The following is a 19,409-nucleotide window of genomic DNA, read 5'->3' on the forward strand; positions in this document are numbered from 1 at the left end:
ATCCTTTCAGCTGAATGGCTTTTATGGCACTGTTTGGATTTCTATCAGTCTCCTTCCGAGCTGGAGGGTGTCTGGTTGTGTTCAAAGGCATGCTCTCTGCATGCTCAGTTCCTGTGGTTTCCAGTTTTAGGGACGAGACAACATTGTCAGACTGAATTTGTCCCAACAATGCCTGATAAGAGAGGAAAGAGGTGCAAACAGGGATTTGATGAAGCAGCCGTCATCCACAAAATATCCGCTAAGAAGTCAAGAGTCTCATCAGTAACATCTTAAAGTTAATGCTAAATGAGATCACAAAGTGCATATTAAATCGGCCAATTTTCCAATATGTCGCCTCTGATGATCTTCGAAATCTGTATGTGCAAAATTATTTGTGTACATGTCTTGGGGACGTCTTCAAATGTTGTAATCCCTGAATCTGCTAATAAAGCCAGGCTTATGGGATACGCTTGTGTACAGGGAAACTCCCATTCTGATGCATAATCTCCAGAAATAGCTGCCTCTCACTGACTACACTGCAAATGGCAGAGAGGGCTCATTCGGTGGACCAACATGTTCAGAATTCCAGACTAATCCGAATACCAGCCTTGGGATCGTAGCAGTTCCTAATGGGAAAAGTGTGTCCTACCTTTTTAGCTTCTGGTGCAGTTGCGGTTCAAAAGACAAATGTTTCCATAAGGGTCAGTGAATGAACAGACAGCCTGTAGACGGCGATTTATCTGCCTCTCTTCATGCCAGTTTAATTGAGCCCCAAGAGACCAATCAGATCAATGAGAGAGAGTTTATTACGCATGTAATTTAGCAACCATCTTCATTGCCTGGGAAAGCACCCAACAGTACACTCATTTAACAGAAGCAGAGTCACTTTTAACAGGTGCTTTTAATGGACGCGAGCAAGCGTTTTTTGCTAATGCCAAAGTTGTAAAGTTTTATTGGTTCTCAGAGGAAAATTCATGGCTATCTAATCCTAATCGATAAGGAATTTCCTTTCTGAATGATAGTTATAATTGATTATTCCTCAATGGCAGATTGCCGACTCCCTGAGCAATGAGGCTTGGCGTGATTTACTGTTTAATATTAACTGCCACACGGTAACAAATACAGGAAAACGGGCACAATAGATTAGCTTCCTGACTTATTCCTGAACACGTTAACCAGACTGAGGTCAGGATATTATTTAACACATAAATGACCCCATCCTACATAACTCCCGAAGAAAAGACCAGCTTAAATAAGCATGGATTTTTCACGGTGAACCAGCAAACAATGCTAGTCAACCAGGGGTGTGTTTCCCATACAACGACGTAACTCGCAGCCTAACTACCATAGTACGATGCATCATTGAAAAAAATCAACTAGCTTTATTTATTAAGTCCACATGTCATACAAAAAAGAAACTACATGTCGAGAGTTGTTGTTCCAACCACACAACTTTGCGACGCTGTTTGAGAAAGTTCGTTGGGACTGTGGTTTCGGGAAACACTGACTCGTTGAACTATGCTGATAACGACGGAATTTGTGACCAAAGTTGTGACTAAAATGGAAGCTTGCTGGTTAAAAGACTAGTTAAAAATCTCTATGACTTATTTTTATTATTATTCTGTTGAAGACACAACAACAAATTTGAAGAATGTTTAAAAGGATAGATCACCCAAAAATGAAAATTCTGTCATCATTTACTCCCCCTCAAGTTGTTCCAAAACCTCTATAATTTTTCTTTGTTCTGTTGAACACAAAGGAAGATATTTGGAAGAATGTCTGTAACCAAGCAGATCTTGCCCTTCATTGACTGCCATAGTATCCCCCCCCCTACTATGGTAGTCAATGGGGGGGGGGTTTGTTTACTAAAATTCATCCAAATATCTTCCTTTGTGTACAGCAGAACAAAGACATTTATACAGGTTTGGAACAACTTAAGGAGGAGTAAATGATGACAGAATTTTCATTTTTGGGTGAACTATCCCTTTAAGCTGTTTTTGTCCATACAATATAAGTCAACTGTGTCCAAAAGTTTCAAGCTTCAAAAAGGACATATATTTATCATAAAACTAATACAACTCCAGTTGCTTAATCAGCCTCCTGATTACTTTGTATGTGACCATATTGGCTTTTACTGCATAATCAAAAAAAAAATATATTAATTTTTTAGTGAACTATTCCTTTAAGCTAGTTAAGAACCCTGTACACTAACATCCCATTTATCAACAAGGCATGCTGATTTGCACAATATTTCTATCAATCAAACACTGACAAAATCACAGAGAAGTCTCCCAGCAATCTGCAACAATGTGTTGATGGGTTACTCCTGTAAAGCTTGGCTGTGATACAGCGTGTGTATGTCAGATTCCACCAAAACCTCAACTTCCCGTAAACAGTTTTATAAACAGGCACGCTTCCTCAGTGTAAAACCTCTACATACGTGTGCACACACATGCTGGCCACAGGTGCAAGATCAATGGGCGTTGAATGAAACAATGAAACTCCTCCCCCAAAACACTTAGCCTTGAACTTAAAACTAAAGCTTTAACTGCAGTCTTTGTGCTCGTCCAATCTGACAAACATACCTACATGGGAGTTGTTAGGAGAAGTCCATAGCAACTACCCTAGCATTCTCTGCTATACTCATTGACATGCAGAGAGTTATAGCCCAGAGCCCGGTTGGTCCATTCTACTGCAGAGAAGACCTGTGAGGCCACTAAAGCATTTACTGTATTATAGCTTAGCAAGAGTTTAATCACTGCAATGGTCTACAGCAGAAACACAACATAAGCATAGAGGATCTTACCTACATGGATAACAGCAAAGAATCATTATTTTGCAAAAACATCATATGGAAGACAGAAAGGAACAAAATAATAATGGGTCTTCATGATTTTGAGACAGGAGCAATTTCATTTTAGTGACATAGTGGCATGTGCTGTTTATCATAAAAATGCAATGACAAAATAGCTATATAATAATATTGTTACAAAAAAAGTGACAAAATATACTCTATCAGTCAAAGGTTTGGACACATTTTATAAAAACAGTTATGTAATAACAAAGCATATGAATTATGTATATGAAACAAGCATTCTTTCAACCAACTTCAGGAAGAGCATCCTAAGACGCTTTGTAAATACTACTGATAAAGTGTGCATGTAATACTGGACACTTGTTTCCATTAATATCAGTTTCAGTTGATTTAATTGTTTTAATTTATATGTAGACTATTTATGTTTGTCTACAAAACTAATTATTTTCACCTTCTAATCAAAAGATTTGTAAGAACTATTTATAGGTGGTATTGTAAAAAACAAAACAACAACAACAACAAAAAAAACTTAATATTGTCGGACTTTGTATAAGCAAATCAAGAAACAATGACGGAGAGAAAAGCCATTATGCTATTACTGTATTTACATTACATAATCACAAATAGACTAAATTAACTAATGAAGCAATGATTATTAAAGCATTATGGATAAAAAAAAGACACTTACCATTTGAGAGTGACTCTTGGGGCAGCTGTTTATATCATCTACCTTTTCATTAGCTGCAAAAGAGATATTGCTGGGTTAAACCTCTGCAGCACACTGGTACACAACAAAAAAGCGTACCATAACCTCTGGCCTTTCCATCCACGGGTTGCCGACATGAGGCAAGAACGTTTGCCTTTGCAGTTTGTGAGATTTTGTGATTGAACGGGCATAAGTATGTTTGCAGTGTGGGAGAAAATGCTGAGAAAATGAACGGCTGTTAATTCATCAGCTGTTGGTTGCGAGATTGTGACATAAGATCTGCCATTGTATGCTGGAGGTTCATAATAAAGTTTCAGGACAGCCCAGAGGAGGGGAAAATGGGATGGGGGGAAAGAAAGAAAGAAGGGAAAATAAAAAAGACAGACTGACACACATGCACACAACACAAACCATTCTGGGCTCACTAAAGTGAACACATGGGAGACACATGCTTTAATAGTGCAGAAATAGTATTCAATTCTCATGTTGCTGATTTTCTACGGCTTCTAATCCAGTTTAACGTGAGCGGAATAATTTAAGATGAAACGCGGTTAGTAGTTATGTTTTACACAAATAATTTTATCACTCAAATGAGCTGTGAAGATTTATTAGCCTGCACTGTGTGTCTGTGTGTGTGCATGCTCTCACCTATTATCTGGATGATTTCTGCCAGCAGAACTCCATCGGGTATGTCCTGAGTCAGGTCCTTTATAAGCCTTGGACAACTGGACTTGGCCAAATAATGGTTTGCCCAATCAGTGTAGATCTATAGGGAATAAGAGGAAAAAAATACTTGATAAGGAACAGAAGATGGATGAATAAAAAACAAAAACAGCTTCTAGACAGACAATACAGATTAATGAAGACTTGTGTCCAATAGTACCTAAGCAGGTTAAAAAAAAACTTGATGGAAGATTCACTCAATACTGACCTGAACCACATACTATGAGAGTTAGAGAAAGAGAAAAAAACACAGCCATAAAAGCAGCCAGCTTCAGTTTGGACAAGTTGAGTTCAGTTTAATCAAAGCTATCAATGAGGCCTCAGCACTTGTAATAGATTATCTGGATTTTCTACTGGATAGAATCCAGGCCTAGCATGACATTGTGACACCGCTGATCCATTTAATCAGATGTGGATTACACAGATAACGGGTAAAACTACTTACAACAAATTAACTTTTCCAAAGGCTAATTCTTCTCTAAAGGCTGGTGTCATCGCATCTTGAGCTCTTAAACAATCATTAAAGTCATTTAAATTAAGTCCTGGTGCATGTACGTTTTTACATAACAAATTCAGAGCAATACCAGAAGTGAAACAGAAAAAAACCCCCCGTTAAAACAGCATACAGGGAGCACTAAATAGGAAGTCCTTATTTATTGCTTAATATACCAGGTCTGTTCGAACAAATGCAACCCCCTAGTGACTTAGTAATATGTCTAAAAGATTCTTTGGATATGGTGTTCCTCAGGGGTCTGTTCTAGGGCCCCTTAAAATACTCATGTCGCAAATCTTAGAGCTCTGCTCTTTCATTGTGATCTTAGGATTAGATCTCATTGCACAAGAGGCAAGCGGTTTTCCATTCCCCACCTAAGTGAGAGCACCCCAGTGGCAAGGTACACTCTCAGAGCTCACATCCTCTCACTAATAGAGTTGCCTGTATGGGGCTTTTGTCTGTAACATTTCATATCAGTGTGTGAATTATACAGAGACTATGAGATGGGCTCAACTTTTTCAGCTCAACCAAACTTACTTTCTATGCTTTTCAACATGCCATTTCATTTTGGTCCTAACGGAAACTTTAGGCAGTTCGAGCCTTAATTAGGGTGGTCAGACCTCCCCACACCCCCATAATCTTCACGTTTAAGTTATGAATGACGTACTGAAAGGTATTTAAAGTGGTAAAATTCATTTACTCCCACGAACCCAGTAAAATTTCAAAGGAATTTTCATTCACATAGATTCACATTTCATTTTAGACCATATTATAATGCCTCGTAAAATAAAAAAAAACATTAGCCACACTCTCTCGCCACCTCAAACACAGTGACCAATTAAACATTTCTGCCTTTGCCAGGCAAAAGGGAGCATTCCACTCAAAGATGCCACAGTTCAAAGGTTTCGTCTGTTGTGGTTGCAGCATATGAAGAGGAGTCGTTAACGAGAACAGGGTGATGAAGAACCCTTTAGTCATCCTCCCACTTAAACAACACAATCCAAAAGAGAGCCAAAAAGGCCTCCGCTCACCACTCCAAACCACAGTCACCTCCGAGAGTTGAGTAAACAAAGAGCTACACTACCGCACATGCCAACACCTCCAGTCACGGCAGAGAAAACAGCAAAGAATTTACACATTCACACAGGACCTAAAAAGCCAGGTGAATTCTGCTTTGGTTTAGCTATGATATTGATGTTTTAGTTCATCCTAGCAGTTCAGGATGTAGGAGGAAGATTTCTGTGGCGTTGGTGAGGTAAACTGACGCAGTGGTTGAAAGGTCAGAAAAAGAAGCGGAGTATAAGACAGAGATTCTCTGCAGCACAACCTCATTCCCCTTTTCCCTGCCTAATGGAGGGCAGGGAGAATTAGGGGTGCCGCAGTGCCACAGTTGTTCATGTGCTCGATGGGCAGAAACTGTCCATCTGGACCTCTGAAATGAAGGAAAGAAAAATCACTCTTTCTTCCTCTTATTGCCTCCAGCGCCCAGAGATCAACAAAGAAAGCAGAGAGAGACATGGTAAGAGAAAGCAAGATGAGAGAACAAAATGACAGAGAGAGAAAGCGGGAGAGAGCGAGTGCAAAGAACAACAGAAAAAGCAAGAGACTAGTGGGCATTTCACATATAAAACTGTTAGCCCAGTAGCAGTCTAAACCCTGGATTAATGTAACCCTGGGTTATCTTGTTCAAACTTAACTGAAAAGTTAGTAGAATACAGTTTTGGGTATTTTGCACACTGTATATTTGCCAATCCTGGGTTAATGTATTTCAATCATGACAACTCTCGGAATGAATTTAAACAGCATTTATTAATATAGATGGAATGTACATAGGTTTGGTCTTTGGCGGACTGGATCTGCTACGCTGCTGCTGCTGCTGGATGAGTGAGAATACATCTAAAATGCACATGAAAACATTGAAGTGAATTTAGGCTGCTGCAAGGAAACATAGGGAGAACTCCCCTGAGCAGATCTAGGCAGGTGGTGCTGGGGAAGGTGGAGGGCAAGTGAAATCCCATGGTGTGCTGCAATGAACTGATCAGATTCGAAAACCAGAATAGGTTACGTAGATAGAACAAAACGGAACGATTGGATGACCCATTGTCTTTAAGTGAACCAATCAGCTGCTCGGAAGAGTTTCATGACTGAACTATATTTATCCAGGAACAGGATTGGGCAGCATTGCCCAACTGGAAATAATAATAACCAAAAGCCTAGACTCTTGGCTGTTTATTGTTCAATAGTTTTACTCTCAGAACCCTTCACTCTATGTGGTGTGTTTTTTGGAGTACTAAAGCTGGGCTTCATAACCTAGGGTTAAAATTATGCTAACATCTGTCAAAATTATACACGTGCAATGTTGCAGAAAAGCTGCTTAAATTGTAAAGGCACCTGTTCTCAAACAGGTTTCCCGGACACTCCTACCATCGGCCAGACAAACAGCCATTCCCCAAACGCTATTGGTTGAGCTAATGTTGCTGTGCAGAGCTGGTCAGGATGCAAAACAAACAAAGCAATGTTTTGAAAACACCACAGAGCCACTGTGTTTTCACTCTACAGGGAAATTGGTTTACTTACAGTTGTTTCTGCAAAGAAATTTTACGCTTCAGCTTAAGATTGAGGTTTAAAAGATGAGCAAAAAGAACAGAAAATTAAAAACACAAAGCTGACAGGTAGAGTAAGAGGAGATTCTCATTAAAATAAGGCTAAAGGAGTCTCCCTGCATCCTATTAATGAGAATAGCAGTGGAACCATTACCACAGTCATTTACTTTCTTAGAAACAGATTGGTTCATCCGAAAACCACCATTAAGATTTTTATCAGCATAGGCAACTTACAATATATCGAAGAGAAGCTCTGTTACAAGCAAGCCGGCATCTCCTATGCACATGATAACCAGCAGAACACTGTAAATGCTTTAATCAATGCTGCCATTAACACTCAGGCACAAGGGAGGGAGAAATGGGCCGGTCTGCAGCTGTAAATAAGCGACTGTTATGGCAGAAGGAAACTGGTTGTAAAGCAGTCTTTCAATCTGATAGTTTCATGGAGGGAAGTACATCGAGCCAAGGTTAAACAGTTTCCCGTCCCGTTATTTTAGGGGGCGAACTTGCTGATGTTTCCCACTGTGAGACCGGCAGAAGCTCACATAAATGCAAACACATCCAAAAGTCAGTCCTGATGCAATTTAGTCCCCAGATGTTTGCTGGATCCCATCTAAACAGCATTAATCTAGTGTCCTAGCACCCCTTGACTTCACTCAAAGCTATTTATCATGCGTCACTGTTTCTTTTCTGCGACCCATTATTTTCGATTCATCCCAACAGCTCTGACACTGTGGTTTTGTCTCTATTAATGAGCAAGCGCTTGTTTGGCTGATGCATCACTTCGCTGTAAAACCCAACTATGCCACCCTCAGTGTTCACACAGCATTAAACGGACACACACACACACGCACACTCATACAGCCGTCATTCATGAGTGCAGCCTCCTCCCCTCGCAAGTAGGTTGCCAGTGCACACATACATGCGTCCAGACACACACATTCATCAAACAAAAACACAAATCCCCAGGCTTTGTCCCTGACTCTAAGAAGCAGTCACCAGTCCCTGTTGTTTCAGCCTGCCAGAGTTAAGCTCAAGTGAAGTGTGTGTACCTCATAAGAGTATCTGAGCCCAGGTTGTCCCCGTCCTCAGCGTCCCCGCTGATAAACGGCAGCGTTCGGCTCTCTCTACAGTCTGCAGTGCCTATAACTGCGCAGGTACTGGAAGCCTGCAGTTACTGTACTCGGCCAATAGGAGGAGTCAGCTGCTGAGAAAAGCTGTCATAAGCCAGAGGGGTCTGTGAGTTCACTGCCTTGCGGATGATCCAGAGACCGTATTTGGTGTTTATTGTAATGCTTTCAGATGAAGTTTAGATTATTAAGCACAGGACTGAGTGAAAAAGGGATGGAAATGTACTATTTAATAAAAAAAAATGAGGGGCTCTGTAAGCATATGGAATATTTAACAGCCCTGAAACACTTGAGGGCTGTTGTGTAATGCTGTAAATTGAGTTATATAGGACTGTACGGGACTGTAAACCTTTCTATATCTCATTAGAGGAATTCATTCAAATAATTCAAAACAATATCAAGGAAAAAGGATAGAGCTCAAAAATCAGGAAGTTGTTAAACAGCAGGTTTACAACATAAATACAGTGTAAAATCAGACTACATTTTTATATTTTCTCAAGAAAATGTGAATGCGCCTGCTTGTGCAAAACTTTAGGTTAAAAAAAATCATTTAGGGTTTTCTGGGTGGTCGATAAGGCATTTCTATGCAGTTGCTAAGAGTGTTTTAAGAACATTTAATGTCATTTCTATAGTGTTCTGGGTTGGTTGGTATAGTGCCCAAGTCAAAAGAAGCAGTAACACTTTATTTTAGTGTCCTTGTTACATATGTTACATGTACTTAGTGTAGAAATAACAGTAAATTATGCATAATTACATGCAATTAACACTAAAGCAAACCCCAACCCTAATTATATAGTAAGTACATGTTGTTAATTAATAATACTCAGTACTTAAATGTATAGTTACACTGCAAAAAGGACACCTTAAAATAAAGTGTTACCAAATGTAATGGACATAGGCTAGTAAGAGCTGTGCATGAAAACCTCACTCCCCTGATCTCAAGAGGTGCTCTAGCGACTGACTGTCTTTAGTCTCCTTGTTAGAGAGCCCAACTCCCATGTCGGCAGACCTGGGTTCGAGCCCCGCTTAGAGCGGGCAGTTCGAACAAGAGGGGTTAGATTGGTGCCGTGACCCAGATGGGAGTGAGGTTTAGGGGGGTGAGTGTAACGGACATAGGCTAGTAAGAGCTGTGCATGTAAACCTCACTCCCCTGATCTCAAGAGGTGGTCTAGAGACTGCGGACTTTAGCCTCCTTGTCAGAGCGCCAAACTCCCATGTCGGTGAACCCAGGTTCGAGTCCCGCTTAGAGCGGGCGGTTTGAACATGAGTGGTTACATTGGTGCCGTGACCCGGATGGGAGTGAGGTTTAGGGGGGTCAGTGTAACGGACATAGGCTAGAAAGAGCTGTGCATGTAAACCTCACTCCCCTGATCTCAAGAGGTGCTATAGCGACTGACACTAGAGACTCCCATGTCGGTGGACCCGGGTTCGAGTCCCACTTAGAGCGGGTGGTTCGAACAGAGGGGGTTAAAAAAAAAAAAGAGCTTATCTCATTTAATGTGAGATTTTTTTGATGTCTTATCATTTCACAGGTAGAAATCAAAAGTCTGACGGCTTTAAAAGTCTGTCGATAGCACAAAGGTGCAAGACAAGTTAGACTACCACTCAAAACCTTTTAAAAGTCTCTTATAAAGGATCAAAGTCAATAGAGCCCAAAATTACACTGCACCCCAATCACTTTAATTATGGAAAAAGAAAAAAAAAAAAAATACTGAGACATTTTTTTTTTTTTTTTTTTTAAAAGTCATACAGAAAAAAGTCAAACAGGACATGAGTGGTGAGAATAAAACATTTTAAATCACATAATTTGTACAAATAATCTAAAACAGGTCGGGCAGGATTTGGAGGGAGAGCATAAAGTGTGTTTGCAGCACTCAGGGATAGAGAGACACCTTGAGGAAAAGGACTAATCTTATGACATTGTAACTGAGCGATGAACAAGACTTTGCTGAATCAGGGCTGAGGTGGCAGCAAACACAGCCTACCGCTGTTTACCCATAACACACCAGCCATCAGCCTGTGCGACACTGAGTTTAATGCAGTTTCTACATTGATTTCACGGTAGTTTTCCATTCATACCGAGGCACGGCGTTCCGCCACATGAATGGGAGCGCAGACGACTGACATATGGCTGTGATTCTCTCATTTGGCTCAAGGGAGATTGGAAGAGGATGGGGACTAGGGTTTTATTGTGTGTACGGTTGTGTATGTGTATTTCAAACATCACTCCCAGACGAGACCCTCGGCGGAGAAGTGCGAGAGTGTTTGTCGTTTCTGCAAGGACGAGACGCCACTGTGCGCTTTGACAGGAAGTGCAGGCAGTTGGGCTGTCAGTACTAGTTTCCTGTGTGTGCGCTGGCCCTTGGCTGCCCCTCGTCCCATTGAAAGATGTGCCTCCTAAATGCTCCTCTCAGACAGGACACCCACACACACTTGAATCCAGCGAGACTGTCCCTTCCTTTCACCTGGCACGACATTATCATTGTTGACTTGGCACAAAGATGACATTTGGAAATGCTCTTCATGTTGCAGGCAGGGGAAGCTGAAATTAATAGGTTGCGAGCCCTGCCCACTCTTTCAGACCACATTCTCATTGGCCCATTGATGAAATTTCATAATTTAAGAAAATAGACTGGCAAAATATTCATCTTAATTGTATATCAGATAAATACCAGCATGGAGGAAGATAACAGGTTTGCCATTTGAGGGCTCTTGACAGAAGACCCACACAACCGACAGCCAGATTCATTAAGTCACCTGAATGAATCAGTGTCAGTAGCTGCCAATTGAGTTAATTGTGTTTGCTTAAAGGTTGATCGTACATCAGAATCTTACAAACAGAGATTCATTTAGTCAAGTTTCCCTCGAGAATCCACAGGGAGCAGCTAACATCCATATTTAAGTGCACAGACATAGAGAATTCCCTGCTCCAGCGTTCAGTACTTAAAGCATCTTTGCAGAATATTCTCCAGAGTGATGAATACCATAAAAATCAATGGACGATGATGATGCATGCAAAACAAAAGTTAGATAATGGTAACACGTCCCTTTGTCTTTCCCTCCATATTATAAGTTTGAACATACTAGTTGTTCATGATCAACAATGAAAGGTTCCCTGTTGGAGCCGAGGCTTAGCGGTAATTCATTGAGCCTGGGTGCTTATATGAGGAAAGCAGTTTTGAGTCTATGTTGGAATATATTACAAACATACTGCCTACTTAACAACGGTAAACATTTCAAACAGTATATGGAAAATGGTTGTCTACGTTGACACTTTGAGATATCGACGGCATGGACCAAACTGCACCATTGCACACATCTGGAAGATATCACTATGCCAAACCTTGTTCACTTTCTTCTCAAAGCAACTTTAAACAGTTCCTGGTTTTCTACTTTCCAGTACAAACATCATTATCTTGTCCAAGGGAGCCAGTAGCCCTTCATCTCACTTAATGTTCCCAATAATAGCACCTGTCAGCCCCATGGTCGCTTCATTAAAGGTCCACAAACACTCACAGCTACAGCCAAACTCTTCTCCTTTGAGCACCGCACAAGAAAAATGCCTCTTTAAGTGGAATTAATGCAACACATTGTAAAAGCAAACACATTTGTAACACTGCCACTTGTTAATGGCTGGAACTTCTGCCAAGCAACAAATAAAATACCTTTCATCATATGCATATGCATGTAGTTTGTCTATAAAACATCAGGTGTGTCCTTTTCCCACACATACCAATAACTAGCCTAACTAACTTACTAAATATATATATATATATATTTTTTTTTTATTAATCTATTTTTAGAACCATTTTTTTTTTGTATTAGTTATTATTTATGACAATGCAGCACCCCACCTCATTACATTCTCATCACTACAATGCAGAAAAAAAATGTATAAAAAGAAACTGTAAAAAAAGAATTGTTGGTTTAACTTAAAAAAAGTAAGTTACCTAGTTGCCTTAAAAATTTGAGTTAATACAATGAAGGCGATTGGTTTAATCAACAGAAACTCAAAATATTATGTAATCTGAACCACATTAATTATCTAAGTTGATTTGACAAAAGAAAAAAATGTTCTGATAAATCATGAACATAAATTTTTTACAGTGTAAATTAATACTAGTAATTAAAAAAAAAAAAAAAAAAAAAAATAAGAATCAACTTTGAGAATAATGGGAATTACAAAACACTCAGTTTTAAAACTTTTAAAATACTTTTCTGAAGCCCAGAAAAGTGGGAAAGCTCTCCGTTCTGTTACACAAACATATGCCAACAAAGCACTCTTGTTTGATGAGAGCTGAAACAGAGATATGAAGGACCTCACGGCAGGGGAGCCAGTCTCTTAAATTCTCTTGCAGGTGTCAGTCAGCTGAAGTTAAGAGAGAGAAAGCAAGAAGAAGGGACAGAAAGATACAGAGATGAAGAAAACTAGGGACAGAAACATATGGGAAGAAAGTCGTTTTCTTAAAGTGACATTCAGGAGTTACAGGAAGCTGAGGGGAGTTCTATAAAGGCTTCCTGCAATTCTAGAGCACAAACAGGGAAGGACACAATGTTCCTAGGCCATCCACAGTCTATTCACTGACTCTTTGATGCATACTGCTTACAAAAATTACAAAACTTGATTAGCTGGTTCTACGCAACTTCAAGAGTGATGTACAAAAACTTAAACAGTGGTTGGTTGCTTTCTATGTTAATCAAACAGTCTCTTCATAAGTGACAGATCTTGACCATAACAATCTGCAATAAGGACCAGTCTCCACAACAACACTGACCTTGACCTTGGTAGAGTTTGAGTGACAGCTCTCCGCCATTCACCCAATTACCACAGAAATCATAATAAACACAGCGAGATATTTTTTATTATGACCTACAATGTGGTCACGCTTACTCCCACTGTTGCAGAAATGAGGAATCTCCCTCGGCCTGGCCCATTTCAAAACATGTCATTACTAAAACAAGCAGTGCTTCCAGAGAAATATTTGTCATCTAATTAGTAAGCACATTTCGTTCAGCGGAAATAAATAATGAGAACTACGTTAGAAAATGAAAGTTTATCCATTGGGATCTAGTGTGAAATAGAGCTTAACCATCTAAACCTTTAAATAATTCTGTTGTCTCAAGGTGAAATGCAGCGCTGAGTAACACTTTCTATGAAGCCTGTAGCCTATATATAATGCATTAAATGTATTCATAATGCATTACAGTACACACTGTAATCAGGTTTATCTTGTCATGAATAATTGTAGCTGCAAGGTAATACATTATAATACTTGTCTTTTTACATTCAAAGTGTACAATGCATTTAACACTGAAAATGTGGTGTTGATTATGTGCTATAATGCCTTATACTCTTTAAAAGTCAAATAATTAATCAATAAGTAACTGTGGTTGCAAGCATTTTGGAGAACATAGAAGCTATCATAAGGTGTATCATAATGCAAACGGCACATTAGCACTGCATTTGTACACACTTCAAGGAAAGTGTTACTCCAAACTCCTTTAAATGAAAGAGGATTTAGGGGTGTGAGACATCTATACTCACTATTTTATCTGACTTATCAGACACTATTCATCTGCATATGCGTGTATATGTGTAGCTTTGCCGGCTGTGGCCTAAGAAATAGCATCTTAGCTCTACTAGCAACCCCTTCGTCTCTTAGCGACACAAAGCTATTCCTGTCTCTCAGCATGTCTCTATAATTAGCAGTAGACCTGTAAGAGCCACCTTCACTAAATAAATCACCCAGTTTAGAAAAGTAAATAGCAAACGTGTAATTAGCCTCCATCAACTCGTTACTGAGCACCAGCTAGACTGCAACAAGCGACTGATGTGTAGGAGGATGGGGGTAGAGACATTAGCTGTGTTCCAAAAAACGAGTGAGCTGCCTACTTAGACAGCATCATAGACACGCTCCTGACATGAAGGCTGTTTTCAAAGACCAAAAAGTAGGATGCATTATGCTGCCGGTTTGGCCAAATTCTTGCAGAATTTCATGTAGGCCAAATTTTCATGAAAAAGTCTATTCTAAAAAGTTTTGTGATGAGCTCAATGAGAAAAAAAAAAAAAAAAAAAAAAAAAAGAAAAAAAAATCATCATAATAACATACTTACAAAAGTTTGGGGTTAAAGGATAAGTTCACTTTCAAATTAAAATTAGCCAAAGCTTTACTCACCCTCAAGCCATCCTAGGTGTATATGACTCTCTTCTTTCTAATGAAAACAATCGGAGAAATATTAATAAATATCCTGACGCATCCGAGCTTTATAATAGCAGTGAATGGGGGTCACTAGTATGAGCTGAAGAAAGTGCTTTCATCCACATCCATCCATCACAAACGTGTACTCCACACGGCTCCAGGGGGGCCTTCTGTTTTCAAAATTGATCATAATAATTGTTTCTTAAGCAGTAAATCAGCATATTAGAATGATTTCTGAAGGATCATGTGGTACTGAAGACTGGAGTAATGATGCTGAAAATTCAGCTTTGCATCACAGGAATAAATAACTTTTTTTTCAAAACCGATTTCAAATATTACTCACAATATTATTTCACAATATGACAGTTTTTCTGTATTTTAAATCAAATAAATACAGCCTAATACTGAGAATATGAGACATTCATAGAATTTAAACAATCTTACCGACCCAAAACTATTGAACAGTACTGTGTATTTCATTCAATATTAAGTATTGTTTAAAAAAAAAAAGTGTCCAAACTAATTAAAAATTAGTTTTATGCTTCTTAGAGTATGTTATTAGTTTAGCAACATGATTTTGTCAAACTCTACTGGAATCAGTTTTGAGTCGCATCTCCTGTTGCGACCTTAGAAGGCAGCTGCCTAACTGAACTGCATCCCATCTGCCCTGATATCATAAACCAATAATGTCTGGATGTGAGGGATTATGGGTAATGTAGTTACCATGTGTATTTCTGTACCCAAAACCCCTTGATTTTCATATAACCATAATGCAAGAGGGATGCTCATCTTTAGTTCTGACGTGGCGCTAAACTAATATTTAATACAGATGGGGCTTTTCAATCAATTTTGAGTCATTCCTCTTTGTACTTCACATGATTTTATGAGGTCTATAGCATTCTAAATAAGGTCCAATTGCAGTTGCGAACTTATAAGGCAGCTGCATATGTAGGTACACCTCTCTAGAATTTAAAACAGAGACCTAGATTTACATCTCATTAACATTATCTGGCATCAAAAAGATGCCAGTAATAGGCTTTTCTCTGTATTTAATATATATATATATAGAGAGAGAGAGAGAGAGAGAGAAATAAAAATAACTGTACAAGCCATCCTTTGTTAATGCAGGATGACTGGCCGGAGTGAAAAAGGGGAGAAGGGGGTCAGGGTGAGTCAGCTCGTGTTCCAGTATCAGTAGTCTGACTTTACATCCCATAAGTGGATATCAGAGAGAGTGTATTGCATTTGGAAGAGCAGCGATTGCAGCATTGCAGCGAGTCAAGCTGCTTCCTTTGGGTAATTAGTCACGCTTCCTGCTAGTGTTCAATTAAGTCTGGCCTCATGCTCACCCATGAGTGAAAGGTGAGTCAAAGCCTGGGGAGAAGCAGTGACACACACCAAAATAACAGTTAGCATGAACCTGTGACCTTGGGTATGGTAAAATATATAAAAGCACACTCTCTGTTTTTCATTTATTTGATTTTTTTTCTCTTCCACACACATTTCTCTTGCAGTTAACCCACTTATAGAAACATGGAAAGGTTACTGATTAGATTTAATGCACAAGTACTTTCATAAATGAAGCCTTCAAAAAGTCAAACTACGTTGCCAGTTAACTGAACTGCATCCCATCTGCTGTTAACCAATAACATTTGGATGTGAGGAATTATAGATAATGTAGTTACCATGTGTATTTCTGTACCCAAAACCCCCTGATTTTCATATACCCATGATGCAAGAGGGATGCCACATGATAAGTGTCAAACCCAGAGCTCATCTTTGGTTTTGACGTGGCACTAAACTAATATTTAATACAGATGGGACTTTTTTTCATCTGTAAGGAATTTGCTGAAGTCTGACATTCCCGTCACATTGACGTAACTTTAATTGGTTTTATAATCAATAATTATGTGGGCTGGTCAGTTGAACACTTGACGCAAAAACGTCCTCATGTTCCATGGACGCAGAGAGTGGGATTATGGTTACTTTGAATTCAGGAGACACGTTCTCTCTCTATGTAAATCAATCTGTGCAACCTTCACAAATGTGATTTAACTCCCTGGCTTTCTCTAATGGCTTTTTGATTTGCATCTTCACCCGGACTGCTTGGAGCCTGGCTGTCTGCTGAGCACCCCACTACCGGCAGCTCCCACTAGAGGGCACCATTTTCACTCAATACTGTGGTGTATCTAACGGAGGGAGAAAAAGCTTGGAATTTTAGCCTCACCAAAATTCAACAAGCAGGAAACCAAAATATGCTGAGTCATTTTCATCCACTTATGAGTCATTGGAGAGTGAAACCAAACGCAAAGAATAATGGCTACAATTTGAGACAGAAACCTTGCCGTATAGAAGTATGCTGTATATCTCTGTGCTTCAAACCCTATAACCAATAAAAAACGCTTTCATCATGTCAGAATGACCGCCTGTCAGAGCCATGGGGAATGTCATCATTCTTACTGACAGCGAGAGTGGGGTTGCTGAGTTTGGGTTTGCCCTGACCTTCACAATCCACGCACACACACACACACACACACACACACACACACACACATACTTCGTAATAGAGCTGTTCAGTTTGTGGTTAAGGTCTGTGGTTAAGGACCCAATTAAATCAGAATTAGAGTTTTGTGGCTTTAAGTCCATGTGCATCAGTTTTGAGACCATCCACATGCTTGATAAAATTAGCTTTTAGCACAATTAAAATGTACTGTATTTCTCTTTCTGAAAAAAAGGGGTGAAGTTTCTTAAACTACACAGATTTTTCTACAATGAAATGCTGTCCAGAATGAGAATACCAATATGTCCTGTCCCAAACTTCCTGTTTCAATAGAAAAGACTTCCACACAGGAAAAACTGTGCTAGTCGAGTAATTTCATGTTGTCTTTAATATTACTTGAAGGTAGATTTGTTTTACAAGATAAATAACACACTGTCATACCTTAAACATGGATTTTGAAACTCTAAAACTCTCTAAAACGTAAGTTGCTAACAAGTTTCTACATAAGGACTACATCTACCATGAAGTTGTCAGTTTATATGCTTGACAAGTCCCATAACTTACATTATTAAAAACATTTAAAAGCCTTGTTTTGAAACCACTGCATGCTTTAAAGCATAAGCTGCTAACAAGTTGCTACTGTACAAAAGGACTACAACTACCACAAAGATGTCAGTTTATGTGCTTGATAAATCAGACAACTTTTGTAGTCCTTATGTAGAAGTGTATGTTTTTAAAGCATGTACAGTATCTCACAGAAGTGAGTACACCCCTCACATTTTTGTAAATATTTTATTATATCTTTTCATGTGACAACACTGAAGAAATGACACTTCGCTACAATGTAAAGTAGTGAGTGTACAGCTTGTCTAACAGTGCAAATTTGCTGTCCCCTCAAAATAACTCAACACACAGCCATTAATGTCTAAACCGCTGGCCACAAAAGTGAGTACACCCCTAAGTGAAAATGTCCAAATTGGGCCCAAAGTGTCAATATTTTGTGTGGCCACCATTAGTTTCCAGCGCTGCCTTAACCCTCTTGGGCATGGAGTTCACCAGAGCTTCACAGGTTGCCACTGGACGACATCATGGAGCTGGTGGATGTTAGAGACCTTGCGCTCTCCTTTTGAGGATGCCCCACAGATGCTCAATAGGGTTTAGGTCTGGAGACATGCTTGGCCAGTCCATCACCTTTACCCTCAGCTTCTTTAGCAAGGCAGTGGTCATCTTGGAGGTGTGTTTGGGGTTGTTATCATGTTGGAATACTGCCCTGCGGCCCAGTCTCTGAAGGGAGGGGATCATGCTCTGCTTCAGTATGTCACAGTACATTCAATGATTCCCTCAATGAACTGAAGCTCCCCAGTGCTGGCAGCACTCATGCAGCCCCAGACCATGACACTCCCACCTCCATGCTTGACTGTAGGCAAGACGCACTTGTCTTTGTACTCCTCACCTGGTTGCCGCCACACACGCTTGACACCATCTGAACCAAATAAGTTTATCTTGGTCTCATGAGACCACAGGACATGGTTCCAGTAATCCATGTCCTTAGTCTGCTTGTCTTCAGCAAACTGTTTGCGGGCTTTCTTGTGCATCATCTTTAGAAGAGGCTTCCTTCTGGGACGACAGCCACGCAGACCAATTTGATGCAGTGTGCGGCATATGGTCTGAGCACTGACAGGCTGACCCCCCACCCCTTCAACCTCTGCAGCAATGCTGGCAGCACTCATCCGTCTATTTCTCAAACACAACCTCTGGATATGATGCTGAGCATGTGCACTCAACTTCTTTGGTCGACCATGGCGAGGCCTGTTCTGAGTGGAACCTGTCCTGTTAAACCGCTGTATGGTCTTGGCCACCGTGCTGCAGCTCAGTTTCAGGGTCTTGGCAATCTTCTTATAGCCTACGCCATCTTTATGTAGAGCAACAATACTTTTTTTCAGATCCTCAGAGAGTTCTTTGCCATGAGGTGCCATGTTGAACTTCCAGTGGCCAGTATGAGAGAGTGAGAGCAATAACACCAAATTTAACACACCTGCTCCCCATTCACACCTGAGACCTTGTAACACTAACGAGTCACATGACACCGGGGAGAGAAAATGGCTAATTGGGCCCAATTTGGACATTTTTACTTAGGGGTGTACTCACTTTTTGTGGCCAGCGGTTTAGACATTAATGGCTGTGTGTTGAGTTATTTTGAGGGGACAGCAAATTTACACTGTTATGCAAGCTGTACACTCACTACTTTACACTGTAGCAA

General features: G+C 39.9%; 2 protein-coding genes across 7 annotated transcripts in view; one reads left to right on the forward strand and one right to left on the reverse strand.

The window, feature by feature from the left end:
* The window catches only part of LOC127510966 (fish-egg lectin-like), a 736,337-nt gene that overhangs the window by 491,024 nt on the left and 225,904 nt on the right, over positions 1 to 19,409 (forward strand). The window lies entirely within an intron of this gene.
* The window catches only part of nav3 (neuron navigator 3), a 169,423-nt gene that overhangs the window by 116,538 nt on the left and 33,476 nt on the right, over positions 1 to 19,409 (reverse strand). For all 5 annotated transcript variants that reach the window (XM_051891151.1, XM_051891150.1, XM_051891148.1 and 2 more), the window contains exons 2-3: positions 4,149 to 4,266; positions 3,483 to 3,535 (exon numbers count right to left, since the gene is read on the reverse strand). In XM_051891151.1, the coding sequence (XP_051747111.1) occupies positions 3,483 to 3,535; positions 4,149 to 4,266 (171 nt within the window). The remainder of the gene's footprint in view (positions 1 to 3,482; positions 3,536 to 4,148; positions 4,267 to 19,409) is intronic.

The sequence above is a fragment of the Ctenopharyngodon idella genome, chromosome 4, assembly GCF_019924925.1.
Source record: "Ctenopharyngodon idella isolate HZGC_01 chromosome 4, HZGC01, whole genome shotgun sequence".
Classification (NCBI taxonomy): Eukaryota; Metazoa; Chordata; class Actinopteri; order Cypriniformes; family Xenocyprididae; genus Ctenopharyngodon; species Ctenopharyngodon idella.